The sequence below is a fragment of the Acomys russatus genome, chromosome X (assembly GCF_903995435.1).
Source record: "Acomys russatus chromosome X, mAcoRus1.1, whole genome shotgun sequence".
Lineage (NCBI taxonomy): Eukaryota > Metazoa > Chordata > Mammalia > Rodentia > Muridae > Acomys > Acomys russatus.
The window spans coordinates 51385511-51405681 of NC_067169.1; the positions used below are offsets into that span (position 1 = coordinate 51385511).

Below are 20171 nucleotides of genomic sequence, written 5' to 3' on the forward strand. Positions count from 1 at the left end.
TTTATTAATTTATTCTTGTTACATCTCAATGTTTATCCCATCCCTTGTATCCTCCCATTCTTCCCTCCCTCCCATTTTCCCCATTATTCCCCTCCCCTATGACTGTTCCTGAGGGGGATTACCTCCCCCTGTATATGCTCATATGGTATCAAGTCTCTTCTTGGCAACCTGCTGTCCTTCCTCTGAGTGCCACCAGGTCTCCCCCTCCAGGGGACAAGGTCAAATGTGAGGCACCAGAGTATATGAGAAAGACATATCCTACTCTCCGCTCAACTGTGGAGAATGTTCTGTCCATTGGCTAGATCTGGGTAGGGGTTTAAAGTTTACCTCCTGTATTGTCCTTGGCTGGTGCCTTAGTTTGAGCGGGACCCCTGGGCCCAAATCTGCCTATCATAATGTTCTACTTGTAGGTTTCTAGGACCCTCTGGATCCTTCTACTTTGCTGTTCTCCCATGCTTCTCTCATTTAGAGTCCCAATAGGATGTCCTCCCCTCTGTCCCAGTTTCCTGGTAAGTGAAGGCGTTCATGGGACATGCCCCTTGGGCTAGTATGCAGATATAAGTGAGTATATACCATTTGAGTCTTTCTGCTTCTGGGTTAACTCAGTCATTATGATCATTTCTAGCTCAATCCATTTATCCACAAATTTCGGCAATTCCTTGTTTTTAATAGCTGAGTAGTATTCCATAGTGTATATGTACCACAGTTTCTTTATCCATTCTAAAGAAACTGTGGTACATATACACTATGGAATAGTAGGTGTATTTTGGAGGCTACATTCAGAGTGTTTTCCTTACGAAGTGAAAAAATGAGGTCACTCTCTGAGAATTAAACCTTGATGGAGAGAAACAGTAATTGGAACCCTGGATAATCCGAATTTAGTAATAAAATCACATGAAAGTGACTGGCTCCATACAGCTATACCCAAGTTAGCTTTGTTCATGTGTCTTTTCTCTAGTGCACCTTTAAAAATATGGGCAGAGGGATTTTTAAAACAGAGCCTTACTCTGTATCCCAGATTGGCCTATAATTCATTATGGAGCCCAGGCTGGTCTTGAACTCGGCAGTCCTCCTACCCCAGCCCCTGAAGTGCTAGCATTACGGGCATGTGACACCACACCCAGCTTAGGGTGCCCTTCTTGTCTTTCTAAATGTGATCATGTAGGTAGTTCCCAGTAGCTGATCCATCTATCACCTTTCCATCCTCCCCCACTGAGCCAATGCCCTTGTTCACATCCCACTCAAATCTGTTGATTTGGAAAGAATCTAAGAGCCAGAGAAAGGTGGGGGAGCAGTGTGGAACACTGAGTTCCAGGCCTGGCATGGCTGTTACAGTCCTGGACTCACTGCAGCTATAATTACCTGTTCACGATCTGCACAGAATTGGGCTCATTTACACCCCCGTTATGGAAGGGAGGGGAGCTCATGAGGCCCCACCCTCTCCCTGAGGATTTATAAGTAGCTAATGGCTGACGGCAGTGTTGCTGCTGGCAAGATGCCCCTGCTCCTGTAAACAACCCTAATCTCATTGGGTCATCAAAAACAGACATGAAAATATAAAGGGGACTAGTTGAGATGAGGGGTAAGGGGACAAAAAGAGTAATGAAAGTGAACACGGTCAAAATGTATTATATTCGTGTCTGGAAATGTCATAACAAAATGTGTGTATAATTAATACATGCCAATAAGATATTTTAAAATCTGTTGATTGGCTTTCAGTTACAATAACAAAATTTCAGCTAACTTAAAAAAAAAGAAATGTATATTAGCTTTCATTTAAGTTCAGAAGCAGATTCATCAGCTCAGTAATGTCATACAAATCTAGATTCTTTCCATCTTGCTGATCTGCACCCCTCAGCGTGTTATTAGAAATGCTCAGGGTCACAAGGGGACTATGGCAGTTTGAGCATTGCATCCAAACTTGGCACTATTGAGTGAGAAGAGAGAAAAGCCTCTCTTCCTGTGTATTTATTTTTATCATTCAGGAAACCTTTTTCAGAATCTCCCCAGAATATTTCCTCTCACATCTCAGTGGCCTGAATTTCATCATGCTTAGCTAACCCAGTCACTTTCAAGGAGATGAAACAACTCTAACCGATTTATTAAGAGGAGCACTGGAGGAGGGTAGATACCTCTAAAAATAGTGACTCTGTCTACAAAGATGAGGAGAGGGCTACTGAGTTGGTGAGCAGCCCTGACTGTACAACCCTAACTGAATAAACCAACTGTTCCTCATACAGAGATGGGATTATCCCATCTCAACTGGAATGTCTAACAGGGATATTATTGGGGTGTGCAGAATGGGAGTGGAAAGGACCTGAAAGAATCATCCCAACAGTCTATCAAAGATGTGAAAATGCAGATACTTTAGGTCAAATGAAAAAATGGTGATAGTTCTCTTTGGGAGACTGCTAATAGAGTGAACAAGGGAATTTGGGGGTGAGTGGGTGTACATGGGGGTATGAGTTTTCTACAGATATTGTAACTAATTATTACAGACTTGACTTAAGACAATACATACTAGTTCTCTTACAAATCTGAAAGTCAGAAGTTTGAAATCAACATCAATGGGCTAAAATTAACATGCCCTGCAGAGCTTTACCTAAACTGCAAGTCACCCTGCAACCTGAGTCTGAACAGAATTGATTTCTTTGCCTTTTCAGTCTGCAGAACCACATTCCAGAGCACGGGCTTCCTCCTTAGGCTTCAGAGCCAGCAGTGATAGCATCTTGCTTCAGTCTTTATGTTGCCTGTCTCTTCAGTAAAGTATAGTTTTCGTTGTTTTTTTAGACAGAGTCTCACTGTGTAAGTAGCCCTGGCTGCCCTGGCACTCTCTATGTAACCAGGCTGGCCTTGAACTCATAGAGATCCATCTGCTTCTGCCTCCCTAGTGCTGGGATTAAAGGTGTGTGTCATCACACCCAGCTTGCCTCTCTTTCTTTCTTTCTTTTTTTTTTAAATATTTTATTTAATTTTTAATTTATGTGCTGTGGTGTGCCGTGGTGTAGAGGTGTCAGATCGTGAAGTTACAGACAGTTGTGAGTTGCCATGTGGGTGCTGGGAATTGAACCCAGGTACTTTGGAAGAGCAGGCAGTGCTCTTAACCACTGAGCCATCTCTCCAGCCCCTGCCTCTCTTTCATAATAAGTCTAATGACTCCATTTGGGCCCACTCAGATAATCCAAAATAATCTCTCTATTTTAAGGACCCTAATCACATCTGCAAAATCCCTTCCACCATGTAAGGCGCTGTCTATAGGCTTCAAGGATTATGACCTGCTGTTTAGAGGTCAATGTTCAGCCCATCATAGTAAGTAAGAGTTCACTCAAGTGCAGTCAAGATCTGTGTGTTATTCTGGACATGGTGCCATATGCCTGTAATCATAAAACTGTAGAAGTTAAGGCAGGATTTGTGAGTTCCAGGACAGCCTGAGCTACACAATGAGACCTTGTCTCAAAAAAAAAAAAAAACTCTGCGTTTTACCATTTGGAAAGTGAGAGAGAGAGAGAGAGAGAGAGAGAGAGAGAGAGAGAGAGAGAGAGAGAGAGAGAGAGAATATGATTAGAGTCCAATCATAGTAAGAAGTTAAACAACTACAAGTTCTCCTTTCTTCCCACTAGGGAAACTACAACATGACTTGAAAGAGGGGATGAACACCTAAAAGGGAGTGTGGGGCTTTGTGTGTGAGCCTAATGAAAGGCCAAAAATAGAGTGATCCTGGTTTTTTAATCTTCTCATAGTCACCAACCTTAAGTTTCCGGCTTTATCCCACTTGCCAAAGCTCCGTTTCCATGTCACTACAGTCCCAGTAGGACCTGAGGTTCTCTAGCTACCTGGAACTGCCTGTGAAAGACGCCATGCAATTAACTGAGAAGACCCTGAGGTGCATACTGGTCACACTTGAATGGCGCTGGCTGACTCACTCGGCTGCAGGGGAACACAGGGATTCTCTCTAAGTGTTAAAGGCAGATAGTGGAATCTACAGAGCACTTGTGGGATTTCCAGATTCTTGTAACCTAAAGGAATTGGACCAGTGACATCTGGAGAGTGGTAGTAATAACAGAGACCGGTTATTAAGAAAGAATGTTTCCAATCAAGGAAGTGAACCAGAGAACCGGAAGCCCAATGACACTGGGCTACAAGAGTTGTGACATTTCAATAGGTCATTACTATAGCACTTGCCTTTTCCAGCATGTGTATTCTGGGGACTTTTCTCACATGGATGCTCTGTCCCATACAGGTAACCCTTGGTTTTAAATTCTAGGCCTTTTCTCTGCCATTAGTTTCTTTCATGTGCTATTTTTTTTTTTTTTTTTTTTTTGAGACAGGATCTCTCTATGTAGCCCTGGCTGTTCTGGAACTCACAGAGGTCCATCTGCCACTACCTCCCAAGTGCTGGGATTAGAGGCGTATGCCACCACACCCAGCCATATGTTAATCTTGATATTTCTATCTCTACCCCACATAGGGCCCTGGGTGAGGAAAAGGAAGACCAGCCTTCTTACCCGCAGCCATAGCTATCCTCTGAGGACTAGAGAACAAGTCAAGGGTTGAAGACTGTGGATTGAAATAAACACTAAAGAGCATCCTAAGGGAAGGAGAAAGCGGATCCGGAAGTTCTGGATCCTCAGACCTTGGAGTTTCTGCTTCTCCGTGCTTCAAGCCTGGAGGTGGGGCCAAGGCCCTATGAGAAAAACAAGAAATAGAGATAACTTTGTTGCTCCAGTTATGGAGGTCCTGGCAGCAGCAGTGACAGAAATAGCTCTAATTGAGTGGTCACACAAGGTAAGGGAAGCTGCTTAGAGCATGGACCTAGTTTCAGGGATTGGAAAGACTCAAGAGCTGGGCAGTGGGAGGTGGCGAAGTTATTCTAGGTCTGGGTCATCCAGTGCTGATTCCCTGCCAGTGTAATGCACTTCTAGTCTAGCAAAGAACCTGCCCCTAGGCCAAGAATGCTAAGATACCTTCCTCTCTGATAAGAAAGAAATCCAAGGATCTCTGCTCCTATTCCATCACCTACAGAGAGGAGTGATTCCTGCTGTGCATAGGAGCTAGGATAATTGGGGTTTCTGATTGGTATCAGGCTCCAAGAGTGTAATGTCCAAAGTGGGGGCACCTGGGGAAAAGCTACTCTTTGCCCTACTCTTGGCTTTCCTGTGGCCTGGAAAGATGATGAAAGATACAGAGGCTGGAATGTGGCACAATTCGCTTAGACAAACCAAGGTCCACACTGTGGGCCCTCCTATTTTTACCCTTTACTATGCTTTATCTTTAAAAACTCCAAGTTGATTTTGACACTAGGCCTCATGTGCAAAGTTTCCTTCTTTTATTTTATTTTTTGGATTTTTTTTTTTCCTGAGACTGGGTTTCTCTGTGTAGCCTCGGCTGTTGTAAACTCACTTTGTAGACCAGGCTGGCCTCAAACTCACAGCCTCTGCCTCCTGAGTGCTGGGATTAAAGGCATGCACCACCATGCCCTAAATGCCCCTACGTATACAGGTTAGGTCTCAATCTCAGGACAAATAGCTGGGGTGCCTATTTAACATATCAAAGCCAACTTGACTTGCAGATTCTCTCCATGTCCCTCAGTCCCTTACCTGGCTCAGAGTAGCTCCTCCCTTATATAATCCAGCCATTTTGGCTATTAGGTTCTTTTTACTCCTTTGACCTTTTGGCTCTTTGGGCCTCTTGTCTCCTGGCTCCTCCCCACCAAACACACAAACACACACACACACACACACACACACACACACACACACACACACACACACAGCCTGGCTCAGGGTCATGTTCACTCTGGGCCCTTCCAGATATCTTTGACTATGCTCTCCCTCTTATCTTCAGTAAATACATCCACCATACATAGGAGTAGTCATGTCCTTTTTATTTCCTTTTTTCATTCGGTAACATTACCAGAATCCCCTAGCCCTGGCCTACCTCCTCAGTAACAACCAGTTGATCTCTCAGCCACTAATCTGTCCTCACTAATCTGTTTTCCAAACTCTTGGCCCCCGAGCTAATTACAGCCCTGCTTCATGCACCCACCCCAACCCTATTCCTGTCCTCTGACTCCCGCCAATCTATACATTCAGAGGATTGAGGATATAAGAGGCTGGGAGGCCAGTTTAGCAACCAGAACTGGAGGCTGGGATGACCTTCACCTCTTTCCTCAGGTAATATTCTAAATCTCCCTGCTTCTAGCCCATGTTAAGCCCACCTCCCTTGCCTCCAGCATCTGCTTTAGGGGAAGGAGAGGGGCATCTTTTCTGATGCAAGGAATGGGTTTTCAGGCTAATGTAACTTATCCCTCTGGCCAGGCCTACTCTGTATTGAAGGCAAGCACCGGAAAGACATTACCTCATCTATGGGTCTCAGGAAGCTGAAGAAATGAGTGTGACTAGGATGGAAAGGTGGGAGGAAAGTAATCAGAGGGTTGTTGAGTAAAGGCAAGGAGGGCTTTGAATCTCCATAGAGGCTGCCAACAGCCCAAAGCAAGGGAGAGCAGCAACCCCTCCTCTCCTACACCTTTCCCCTCCTCTTCTCCCCTTTTATATCTTAGTTGGAGGTAGAAAACATCCCAATTCAGTGTCAAGTCCATTACAGAGACAAAAAGAGATTTAAGCCATCCATTCACTCATTCACATGGCTAACAAACTGTGTGCTGGCTGATGTTCAGTTTCAGTGCAGCCCAAGAAAACACATTTTAAGAGATGGAGTGGGATCAAGAGGGATAAATATAAAGGGTTAAAAAATAAGTTCTTCTTGCTCTATGTAGTTTATTTTATATATGTATAGTAGTTTAAATGTATATGTAAAAAACAAAAAATATTAATTAAAAAAGAAAAAAATACTGATTTTCCCACTACTGCTCAAAAGAATAAGGTGGTGAGCAATCAAGGAAGACACTGGACATCCCTCCTGCTTCCACACACATGCACGTGTGCATGCATGTGTACATACACCCACCCCCACCAACAGCCACACACACACAGACAGAGACAGAGACCGAGATTGATTCATAGAAAAATAGGTGTTTCCCCCTTGTCCAGTTGGGTCAGTGTGTAACTGAAGAGGTGCACTAGGAAGCACTGGGTGCTGGTGGGGTATCGAGGAAGTAAATTTCTATTATACTACGTGCATCTCTATGGGATACTGGAGTGCAGTAAGGAAACTTGGGGTTAACTAACTGAGCTTTCTTCCTTTCCCTCATCTCAGGAAAGATTCAACATAAACTCATTGGTCAGCATGTCCACGTAAGAATTCCTTCTAATACTCTGGATCTGTGAACTGTTTCTTATCCAAACCTGAGCATTAGCCTTTGGGGTGGAGGGGTTTATAGCTTTGGGCCTACCCTGACTATCTCTATCTTTCCTCTATTGCATGCTCCTAGAGCCTCTTCTAATCCTAAGAATCTTTCCTGTTCCCCAAATGTCCCTTTCTTTTCTTTTCTCTCCGCTTTCCTATTCTGCAAACCCTCCTTCCTCTTACTGATTTTTCACCCTATAGAGTGTTCAAGAAGACTAGCTCCAATGGGAAGGTAAGAGAACCCAGCCCACCTGGGTAAATGAAAGGGTGGGTACATAAGTGAGTCTCAATGGCCTGGGCTCTGGGCTTCAGGACAATTCACCCAAAGATAAAAGTGAGACTGATACACCACATTGTTCCACAACAGCTTTCCATCTACCTGGGGAAACGAGACTTCGTGGATGATGGAGACACTGTGGAGCCCATTGGTTAGTGAGTTCAAAGTGGGAAAGAACCTGAGAAGGGGTTGGGAAGCAGGAAGTAAAAGAAAGGCCAGACATGACCATGCAGAACAATGAGGACAATTGAAAGGTAGAAGGAAAAGAATCATTTCAGGAATCAAGTTTTGTGTCCCTCACACTCAAAGTTTTTCTGACCAAGGTGCCATCGCTCCCTCTCTCTGCAGATGGAGTAATCCTTGTTGATCCTCAGTACTTAAAAGGTCAAAAGAGTAAGTAGAAATTCTTACTGGTTTTTGTAAAAAGCTGCCTGAGTCCCACCTGAAATGCCATGCATGCGAGATAGGCAACCTGAATGAGTGGCCTAGACCAGAGGGGCCTGAGGAAAACAGAGAGCAGCAGGAACTGTGGATGCTTCCTCTGCCAGGTCCTGACAACAGAGAAGTTTGGCCCGATGTGGCCATGTTCTATTGGGTATTAAAAAAACTGGAAGTGGAGCTCAGAGTAAGTACTTTATGGGTCTCAAATCTTGAAAGCTTCTTTTTTATTCTTTCTCCAAATAGTATACAAAATAACTATATTTCTAAGGAACAAATAAAATTATACTCTTTAAATTTACATATAACAAACATATGTGTTGAAATTAAAATAATGTCTTAATAAAATTTCTGGTTTTCTCCAGTATTGATATGGTAGTCCTGCTAGACTACTGGTTTCAATTTAGGCTTAGACTCCTATGAAGTGAACCAATATTCAAAAAAATCCATATATTTACATAATTTCTTGAATCTCAAATGTTAACAACTCACTAAAAGATTTTTAAAGAGAAAATATTGCTTTCCTCTGTAGTCTAAGCATCCCTCAGGCTTCCATTTTGAAAGCTCTGATATGTGTCCTTCAATTGTTTTGTTTGTTTGATGTGCATGTGTGTGTGTGTGTGTGTCTGTCTGTCTGTCTGTCTCTGTGTGTGTGTGTGTAGAAGCTGCCTAAACAATTTATTTTTAAAAAATTCAAAAGCAATGATAACCACAGGCAGTAACCCCAGGAGACAACAGTCTGGCAGCAGAACTCCAGTTCAAGAATGCACTGAAATATTTTCCACTGTATTTTTTCCTTTTAATTCTCACTATGGATTAACCCCACTGTGATCCAACTGGACTGAAAATTGAATTCAACTGGAAAAAAAGATTCAGAACCAGTAGGTGACTACTAGTCCAGAAATTGCCTTTAGATATTGAGGAATCAAAGAGCCTCCATCTCTGAGATTAAGCACCATGAATAAGCAATCTGACAAATTTCAAATGTCAGAGAAACTTTTCAGTATAGGCACAAATTAGCTAACTAATTTATAAGTACCAAATACTTTGTTTCTAAATTCTAAATGGCCCTATCCCTAATACTCCTAAAAACGCCCAGAATAACCTATGGAAGGAATATTTACTTTTAAAAATTGTGTGTGGCTTGGCGTGATGGCTAACATCTATTCCCAGCATCTAGGAGGCTGAGGCAGGAAGCAAAGTATAAGTTCAAGGCCAGGCTAGCATGCATAGCAACTTTTAGGCCAGTGAGGGCTATATAATAAGAGTTTACCTTAAAAACTGCATGTTTACTCAGAAACTAGATATATATTTTTCTTTTCCTTTGAATTTTCTTTTATGTCTCTTTAGTAAAGCTTTATATTATTCATTTTAATCATAAATATTTCTGAAATTTACTCCTAGTTGTATGTTTTGTTACTTTATGAATATCATCTTATTTTCACTCTATTTTCTCATGTCCTTCTCTATCAAAGGTGTATGTCTTAATGTAAAGGAACTTATTTTATGTCACTGAGTGGTAAAGGCAAGTGAGGCAAAAGGTATGGGGGTAGGAACCGTTACTGTTTAACAACCCCCTATCTGGCTTCTCTCTGTGTTATTCCTTGCAACTTCATATGAATGAACAGTGATCACAAATTTTTTAGAAGTTTAATTTCAGAAAGGAAATGAGAGGCATGTAACAAGTACCTAAGATGACTCTGTGTTCAGTCATAGAAACAAAACAATTTGGAGTGCATCACAGCAGATAACATGGCAATTATCTCTGGAATATGATGTTGTGGTAGGGCTTTGAATTCTCTTTTTTATTATACTTTTTGATACTTATAAATTTGTATGTATGTGCTTTGTATAATTAAGACAAAAATGGACACATTTAAAGTAGATGTTAACTTTTAAAAGAAAATAAAGAACCCAGCATGGTGGTACATGCCTTTAATCCTAGCACTCAGGGAAGCAGAGGCAGGTAGATCTCTGTGAGTTTGAGGCCAGCCTGCTCTACAAAGTGACTCCAGGACAGCCAAGGCTACCACAGAGAAACCCTGTCTTGAAAAGAAAAGAAAAAGAAAGAAAGGAAGGAAGGAAGGGAGAGGAGAGGAGGGGAGGGGAGGGAAGGGGAGGGGAGGGAAGGGAGGGGAGGGAAGTGGAGAGGAGCAAGAGCAAGGCAAAGCAAGTTCCAGACCTGGTAACACAGGCCTGTAATCCCAGCCACCTGAGCAAGAGGAGCCCCAGCAGGATGATCACAAACAAGTCCAGACTCAACAATTTTATGAGGATCTTGTCCTCAAATAAAAAGTAAAAAGAGGCGGTGGTGGCAACACGCATTTCATCCCAGCACTTGGGAGGCAGAGGCAGGTGGATCTCTGTGAGTTTGAGGCCAGCCTGGTCTACAGAGTGAGTCCAAGATAGTCAGGGCTACACAGAGAAACCCTGTCTCAAAAAAACAAAACAAAACAAAAGTATGTGGTGGTCGTACATGCATGTGAGTGTGCAGGTGTGCATGTTTATGCACATGCTGAGGCCAGAGGAGACATCCAGCTGTCTTCTTCAGTAACACTCCACCTTAGGAGATGAGGGTTTCCCACTGAAGCCCACCATTTTAGACAGGCAGGATGGCCAGTGAACATCTGGAGCCTGATGGTTTCTTCCCCACAATGCTGGGATTATGAGTACATGCAGAGATGCCCAGATTTTTATGTAGGCTCTAGAAAGTCTAACTCAGTCCTCATTCTTGTAGAGCAAGCACTCTTGCCCACTGAGCCGTCTCCCCAGCTCTAATCTTATTTTTGATAGGTACACTAATGGTCCAGGGAAGCCCAAGGATTTGTATAAGTCCTATTGAAAGTCCAGGTTCCTGACCCTAAATCTTTTTTGAAAATTTGTTGTTAATATATTGTGTTTCTATGTGCACACATGTGTATAATATATATATGTCAATTTGCATACGTGTGCATGCCATGGTGTGTGAGTGGAGGTCAGAGAACAACTTTAGAATGTCAGTTCTCCTCTTTCATCTTATGGAGGCAAGATCTCTCTCTCGTTTCTGCCATTCTGTCTAGCTGCCCTGTGAACTACGGCCAAGTCTGCCTCTGCTTCCCATCTCACCTTATGAATGCAGGGATTACAGTTGCAAGCCACTACTTCCAGCTTTTTGTGGGTTCCAGGGGTTGAAATAAAGTCATTCAATGTGTGCAACAAGCACTTTTATCCACTGAGGTATCTTGCTGGTACCTGACCCTAATTCTTGTTAACTCTTTTAAACTATTAAATATTTCAGGCATAAAAATATATTTACTGCCTAGCTCTGAAAAGAACCATAGAACCTGAAGCTTCCTGTGTTTTTGTTTGAGTCTGTCTCCCTTATCTGTCTCTTTTCTCCTACCCAGGTAACCACCATCCTACATTTAGCATTTATTTGTTCCATGATTCTTATATATTTATACTTCACATTTATGTATCTACAACCAATTTTTATATTGTTACACACAGGTTTTCTTTTTTATATTTTGGGTTTTCATTGTTGTTGTTGTTGGTGGTGGTGGTTTTGTTTTTTGTTTTTTGTTTTTGTTTGGTTGGGTTTTTTTTGTTTTTGTTTTTTGTTTGTTTGGTTGGTTGGTTTTTCAAGACAGAGTTTTTCTGTGTAGCTTTGACTGTCCTGGACTCACTTTGTATGCCAGGCTGGCCTTGAACTCACAAAGATCCACCTGCCTCTGCCTCCCAAGTTTTAATATGAATTAGCATGGTACACATTTAACTCTGGTGCTAGGATTTTTTTACTCACTTTTTTGAGACTTAATCATGTTAATATATTTTTTAGTCCATTAATGCTGTTATCTCAAAATACCCAAGACTAGGTAACATATAAGGAAAATAAATTTACTTTCTCACCATTCAGTAGTGTGGCAAATCCAAGTTCAAATGAATAGCATGTTCAATTCTCTGTTAAGGCTGTACTGAAACTATACTTTATTGCTGGGCCCTCCAGAGGGGAGGAATGTTGTATCCTTAGGTGGCAGACGGTGAATGGAAGAAAAAAAAAAAGATGGATGCTACATAAGGCTTCTCCATAAGGACCTTAACCCCTTTCATAAGTGAAGACGAGAAAAGATTCAGTTTTAGTGGATGGTATCAGTTTTCCAAAGTGATTAGATTAATGTAGCTTCCACCAGCCATACATTTGAACTCCAGTTGAACTACATCACCATAAACACTTAGTGTTTTCTGGCTTTAATATTTTTGACAATCTGATCTGGGTGAAACGTTATCCCACTGTGGTGTTAATTTGAATGTATCTGATTACTGCTGAGACTACCCAAATCATTGCCCACACCACTTGCAAAAATCTGTCCATAGTCTTTGTGCTCGCACATGCGCGTGCTCGGAGATTTGTAACAGTTATTTTGTTCATGTATGTATAGGTAGGTATGCGTCAGGGCCAGAGGTCAATCTTGGGTGTCGTTCCTCAAGACGCACCCTCTACTGTATGTTTTGAGACCGGATCTCTCACTGTCCTGGGGATCACTGATGAGGCTAGGCTGGGTGGCCAGTGAGTCCCAGGGATCCACCTGTCTCCACCTGGCAGCACTGGGATTGAAAGAATGCACCCTCACTCCCCACCTTTTCACAGATCAAGTCCAAATCCTTATGTTTTTGCAGCAAGTTCTTTGCCTCCCGATGTTCTTTATATCCCAAATGCTAAACTGTTATATGTGTTTCAAATATTTTAACTTTGAATGTCCTTTTTCCTTTGTGAAACTTTTAACACAGGGAAGTTTAAAGTTTTAACTGCAATCAAATGTATTGGTCCTTTTCTTTGTGACCATACTTCTTGGATTATATTAGATTGTCTCTATGGGTCTTCCTATCACCCACTAAAGATTTCCTTCGCCACTGGTCTGACAAGTCACTCTCTTCCTCCTTTGCCTGCAGTGTTTGTCAGGCTGACATGTGCTTTTCGCTATGGCCGTGATGACTTGGATGTGATTGGTCTGACATTTCGAAAAGATCTCTATGTCCAGACCAAGCAAGTGGCTCCAGCTGATTCCACCAGCAACCAGGGCCCCCTCACAGCCTTACAGGAGCGGCTTCTGCACAAGCTCGGGGCCAGTGCCTACCCTTTCACACTTCAGGTACTGACCTCAAGTCTTGGACAAAGTTTTCAGAGGTTAAGAGACAAAAGGAGAAGAGAAAGAGATGTCCCTATTCTTCTGAGCTCCTTCTGATTTCCTAGATGGTTGCTAACCTGCCCTGTTCAGTGACGCTGCAGCCTGGGCCTGAAGATTCAGGAAAGGTAAGGAAGACTGTGAGCTAGTCACCTTTCCACCGATGACTCTGTCAACTTAGAGAAAGGGGAAGGCTTCTTCTTGTCTTCCTTTTTCTCATGATTCAATCTGTGGCTACACAGTATATCATGACAGGAGCATGTGGCAGAAGAGGTCTGTTCACCTCATAGAGTCCAGGGAGCAAAAAACATGTCAAGAAGTACATGTCTCTGATAACCAGATTTTCCCAATTTCTCTTAAGAGGTCTCAACTCTTAAATTTCCTACCACCTCCCAATAGAAATGTCAGCTAGGCTGAGTGTGGTGGTGCACATTTTTAATCCCAGCACTTAGGAGGCAGATCTGTTGAATTTGAAGCCAACTTGGTCAATATAGCGGCTTCCAGGTCAGCCAAGGTTACACAATGAGACCCTGTCTCAAAAAGAAAGAGTCATAAGCTGGGGCCAAGCATTTGATTCATAGGCATCTAGGGTACTTTCAGATCCAAACTATAGCAGATACATAGACATGTAGTTACAATGGGCAAAAGAGGAAAGACAAATGGCCAAGATTGGGAAAAGGGCAGCTAAGAAATGAAGACATTTTCATGGAGTTCCACAAGGGAAGAAGGGATAGAGCTGGAAATGCATTGCCTTTGTCCCTGCTTCTTTATAGCCCTGTGGGATTGACTTTGAACTGAAGAGTTTCTGTGCAGAAAATCTGGAAGAGAAAATCCCTAAGAGGTATTCTTCAGTTTTCCCCAAATCCCCACCTTAAGCCTCTACCACAGACCCTGCTCTTAGGGCAGAAATAGACGTAGTCACCATAGCACTATTGCCGCCAACTTGGATGTCCTGTTCTGAGTCCCCTGGCTCTCATTTCTCTTCTTCACTCTAGGACATGGGTTGGCAGATGCGTAAAAACTCAAATGCTGCTGAGTTCTAACAAAACTGAACTCATGGACACTCAAGTTTGGATTTCACATAGTATCTATGGGGCACAGAATGCAGCTTTTTTTTATTCATTTTAACCATTTACAACAGTATTCATCAGTCTTAGATTGCAGGCCATAGACAAACAAGAAAGGGGACAGATTTAGCCAGAGGGCCATTTTGCGATCTCTTGTTTCACAGAACATCAAGAAGGCAAAGGTGTTCTGTGAGGGAAGCCTTTCCTCACCCCCAAGCTCCCTGCAAGTAAACACAGAGCTTTAAGGGCAGTGTGGGGTATTCTGTAGTTCCAGAATGAGATTTTGTATCATATCTCTTGGCCCCTACTCAGTGAGTCTGTGCAGCTGGTTATACGGAAAGTGCAGTTTTCGCCCCTGGAACCAGGCCCTGGTCCCCAGGCACAGACAATTCGCAGCTTCGTTCTGTCATCTCAGCCGCTACAACTCCAGGCCTGGATGGACAGGGAGGTTAGTGACACCCCATCCCCATATCCTATTCCCTAGCTTAGAATCCCTCTGATATTCCCTTTTTGTATTGATGTTTTAACTTAGATAGGCAGAGACAGGAGACAGGGCAAGAGTGGTTTTAAGGAAATGGGAATTTTAGATTTTTAGGTCTGGGTGTCTTTTCTCCAGCCTTGTCATAGGCTTCTCCTGCTTCAGGTTCACTACCATGGGGAAGCTATTTCTGTCCATGTTTCTATCAACAACTGTACCAACAAGGTCATCAAAAGAATCAAGATTGCAGGTGAGCTGCTTATTGCTCTGCATCTGGCCCCCCACTCACAGGTTCTAAACCACAACTGTGCTTCTTGCCCATTTATATTCATCTTAGTTCTCTCTCCAAAACAGACCTATCAAAATCTGCGATCACATCTTACTGCATATGCTTACAATCACATCAAAGGGCAGTAAGCTGGGGTCATGAGCGTGGCTGACTGACTAGTCATGTACACTCCCTGGCTTTTTCAGTTGTCCAGATCACAGATGTTGTCCTGTATTCACTAGACAAGTACACGAAGACTGTGTTCATTCAGGAGTTCACGTGAGCTGGTGCTGGGGCTAGGGAGAAAGTCAACGGGGTGAGATGGTGGGAAAGCGGCCACAAGGGAGAGAAGGGGTTTTGAAAGAGAAGAAATAGCAGGGAGAACCTAGAAAATGAGGAATGTCAAGGTGAGGATTAAAGTATAAAAAGGAAGGAAGCCTCAGGAGAACCAGAGGTGGGGGTATGGCTCATAGGAGGACCACTACAATGCTAGAACAGGGATTTCCCACCACAGCTAATTTTTCCCATTCTTTGTAGATATGGCATCTCTCTTTAGATTTCCCACTGGTTCTTGAGACTGTGCTAGATACTCTTGGGAGTAAAAGCACATTTAGTTAACAAGTTCTTCTCGTGTTCTCTTTCAAAGAGAGACAATAGCAGCTAACTCCAGCTTCTCCCAGACCTTTGCAGTAACCCCATGCCTGACTGCCAGCTGCCAGAAGCAGGGCCTAACACTGGATGGCAAACTCAAGCATGAAGACACCAATCTGGCCTCTAGCACAATGTAAGCTCATATGTAATTTACACCCTCTACTTCCTACCTCTAACCCATCCCATATGCTATATGTATAGCTCTGAGGTTTCATCCTCAGTCAAGCATACTTGTCTTTTAAAATGCCCCTCAGCCAGTGTTCAGTATGCTGTCAAGCCTCAAGCTAAATTAATGCCTATGGGACCAATGGCAAGCTTAGGTCTTAGGTAATGAGAAAGGAAAATGCAGACAGCAGAGAATCTTTGTTACATAAAATTTCACAGTCCAAACCAGTCATGGGAGTGCATGCTTATAAATCTAGCACTTAGTGGTCAGCACTGAGGCAGGAAAATCACAAGTGTGAGCCCTGCCTAGGTTATACAGCAGGACCCTGTCACAAGAATGATACAAACAGGGCTGGTGTGATGCCTCAACAAGTAAAGGCACCTGCTGCTAAGCTGACTGCTTGAGTCTGATCCCTAGGACCACACGGGAAATGAAAGAATCAACTTTTGTTGTCCTCTGACCTCCATATGTCTACCATGGCACCTACACCCACACACACAGAGGCACAAAATGGATAAAAATGCAATGATAATAAAATAATTAAAAACAAGACACAATTCACAAAGACTTTACATCTAATATTATCTTCCTAAGAATATTGCCAGGTGGTGATGGCACATGCCTTTAATCCCAGCATTTGGGAGGCAGAGGCAGGTGGATCTCTGTGAGTCTGAGGCCAGCCTGGTCTACAGAGAAAGTTCCAGGGCAGCCAGGGCTGCTACACAGAGAAATCTTGTCTTGAAACACACACACACACACACACAGAGAGAGAGAGAGAGAGAGAGAGAGAGAGAGAGAGAGAGAGAGAGAGAGAGAGAGAGAGGGAGAGGGAGAGAATACCATTTAAGTACACTGGCCATGTGGTTGGGTTTGTTGCTGTTTCTGAGGTGCAAAGGATGAACTCAGGGCCTTACATCCCCAACCCTGGCCAGGTATGTTATTCCATTTTACACATAAGGACTCTGAGGTTCAAAGACAAGAAGTTTGTTCAAGGTTGCATAATTATGAGACAGGCAGACAGGGTTGTAGTATATGCCACCTGGCTCTAAACACTGTGATCTCTACAATAGTTATTCTCTAGAGAAGATAGAATAGGGTGGAAGAACAGAGACATGGTGGAAAAGGAGGATGTAAAATGAGAATTATATGACAGGAACTGATAGAATTCTTCAGTAGCATTCATTTGATTCTATGTCTTCAGAATAGTGTTAAATTTGTTTCTCACCAAACCATTCGCATACCATCCTCAATCATAAGTGCTCAATTCTCCTCATGCCTTATCAATCAAGTATTTACAGGTTGTTATTCATAGAAATAGTCTTATAAATTATCCAAAGAGCATTATTTTGAAGAGAAAGGATCAGTACCCCAAAGCAACCAAATGACTATCCCAAGATCCTTACAGTTTTTTTGGCATCTTATTTTTCAATCAGCAGGTTTCTATTGAGCACCTATTAAATGCTCATGCCTATGCAATATAATGGGGATATACAAAAAAAAATTAAGACCATTTTTGCCTTCAGTCAATATATGGCCTCCATGAGGAACAAAGGGGAATGCAAATGTAATCCAACAGTTAAATGTTAGTGCATATGGTTCGTATGAGTCCACTAAAAGTTAAAAGCCAACATAGCTGGCAAGGGACGTAGAATGATCTAGATCTTGACGAATGTGTAAAATTTTGATAGTAACAGACTGGGAACATAGCATGGGAAGAAGCTAGAAGGCTGTAATCTCACATGGCAGTTTTGAGGAGCACAACGGGAAGACGGGTCTAACTAGACTGTGTTCTAGGTGTTTGGGAGTTAACAGCAGAAAAGAGAGAAGTAGATGGAGCTAGATTGCTTTGGCTTCCGAAAACTAAGCAGAGTAGTTGTAGTCAACAAATTAGGCCCTTGAACAGACAGGAACATAGTCAAATGAAATTTTAGGAAGAAAAATGTCATCTAAATTGGGTAGAAGCAATTACAGCCTGGCATATCTTTTGTGAAAAGACAAAGGCAGTGGGACATGGTAGTGGGAATGCATAGAAAGAATTTGGGGGAACTAAGTTCAATTATACTCCTAACACCCCAAAATTGATACTATAATGTCCAGTCTTCGACCTGGAATGGACAAGGAGCTTCTGGGGATCCTGGTGTCCTACAAAGTTAGAGTCCACCTCACGCTGTCCTATGGGGGGTAAGTGAGGCTCTCCAGTTGCCAGAACTTTCTCATTTGTTTTCCTGCCTATCGGGTTAACCCATTCAAGGTATTTTTCTTTTTCCAGACTAAATTACCAAACTTGTACACTTAATGAACAAGTCACTGCCCTCCCAAAGCCCCATTTAGTTCCTTAAATTGACTTTATGATACCTTATCCCTAGCAAAACTGGGTTGATGCCTCATTTTTAGCTACTAATTTGGGATGTCATTTTATTCACAGCATCCTAGGAGGTCTGCCATCCAGGTGAGAAACTAGGGTCAGAGGAGTGAGGCAACACGGGGAGGAAAAGGATATGAAATCAAAATAGCCCTCAGAAGAAGCTGAGGGCCTCACAGAACTGGGATAACTGAAGGAAAGTTGGTGATTGGGTCCTTTAAGGACATCAGTAACTCCACCTTGGGATACTTGCAGTGATGTTGGTGTGGAGCTGCCCCTCATCTTGATCCATCCCAAGCCATCTCACGGTAAGAGAGCAGGCGAGGGTCCCAGGAACTATCATCCTGCGGTTGGGGGCCAAGCACTTCTCAGAAAAGAGTGCTTGAGATGGGATGACAATAGGCAAGTTGGATGTCTAGGTTCTCAGGGGACACATAGAAGAGGGGAAGACCTAGGGGGAAAAGGGGAGAAGAACAAAAAAAACATCGTCGTGGAAGTGCAGAGCCACTCATGAGCTTCAGTTCCGTTTTCCATCCTTCTCCATGCTTGCCACAGTGGCTACCAGGTAATTCAGTATGAGGCTTAGAAGGCCCCACCCCAAACCCCCTTGCCTATTGCTGTTTTATGATGGAATTTTTAAAAAGCTTCCTCAACATGTTGCTTTCAAGGGTGCACCCGGAAACATGGTTTAGCCTCGTGTCACAAGTCCGGTGCCTTCCACAGCCCTTGCTCCCACCTGCTTCCCTGCCCTTCACCTGCTGCTCTTCTTAGAATTGCTCTTTCCCCTCATCCTTACATTTTTATTTTCTTCTTTTCTTCTTCCCCCCCAAAAACCCACTCCGTTGCTAAGATGCCCTTATGATCCCTTAGGCCCTGGCAAAACTGGGGTGGTTGCCCCGTCTATATTTTAAGCTGCTGATTTGGGGGTCCATGGTTTCCACATCATCCCCATCTTTTAAAAATCCTTCCCTTCTGTTCCACCTTCGGTCGTTTCCCTTCTAACACTCCCGGGGTACTCTTGTCTAGACAGATTCAGAAGAGAAACAGACCCTCCATGTGGGGCATAGAGGGGAGGGCTGAGACGTGGGGAAGGGAAGACATCTCTAGAATCTAAACTGCAGAGGAAGGCCAGGAAGGGGCTTGCTAACTGCATTCCTTTCTGCTGCTCCTGCAAGCTCGGAGGACATAATCATCGAGGAGTTCCAGCAGCAGAACAGCCAGGCCCAGAGCTAGGAAGCTCCAGCAGCAGACAGTTAACAGGCATTGGATAGCCTATCTCTATAATCCTGTGTGGAAATCTCCACTGCAACTCTAATAAATCCTTTTGTCCAGGCATGGCTGGTGATCTGTGCTATTTTTTTTTCCTCCTGGGGAGTACTGGAACTATAGAGTGATCCGTCTGCTTCAGGCACTTGTAACCCTCCCCGACTCTTACTTAAAAGTTTGATTAGATTATGTGTATTAAGTGCTTTGCCCCTATGTAATGCCAGACTTCCCTCTGACAAGTCACTTGTCTTTTCTCTCTAGCCTTAGCTACCCTGATCCCCGTACTCTGGTAAGCACCTTTTGGCCCAGCAGTAGGTGCTTCCATTGTATGGAACACACCCCCCACCCCCCTACCCCCAGGAAGCCAAAGAGGTGAGGCCACTCCCAGGCTTGGCTGTGAGCACAGCTGTCACCTGCAGCTGCTACTGCAGAAGAGCTTGATGTGATGTCAGGTGTTACAGGTTCAAGTGCAGAAAACCCTGGAATGAGGCTGCCTTGGCCTGGAGACCTATAGGAAACATAAATACCAATCTTTGTGAAAAGCCAGGCTCATATTGCTGGCTTGGGATGGGCTTTGGGATAAGAAGCTGTGAATAGTATGGGATGGGATGGGGAGGCTACTTCTAGGCTGAGTCCATTTTATTGGACAATTCTGGTGTGTGTTGGCAGGGGAGGGGGCTCTTAGAGACTGGAGAAAGGACAATAGTTGGCCTTTAAAAGAGACAAGTAAG

General features: G+C 43.3%; 1 protein-coding gene across 1 annotated transcript; it reads left to right on the forward strand.

Annotated features, from left to right (window-relative positions):
* The first annotated feature begins 4218 nt into the window (after positions 1-4218).
* Arr3 (arrestin 3) lies at positions 4219-19502 on the forward strand. The gene is made up of 16 exons (XM_051141798.1): positions 4219-4240; positions 7410-7537; positions 7673-7733; positions 7931-7975; positions 12950-13149; positions 13251-13310; positions 13956-14023; positions 14562-14697; positions 14893-14977; positions 15202-15274; positions 15642-15779; positions 17910-17993; positions 18238-18261; positions 18430-18494; positions 18730-18739; positions 19350-19502. Exons 1-16 carry the CDS (start codon positions 4219-4221, stop codon positions 19405-19407), a joined length of 1257 nt encoding a protein of 418 aa, XP_050997755.1. The 3' UTR covers positions 19408-19502.
* The last annotated feature ends 669 nt before the right edge of the window (positions 19503-20171 follow it).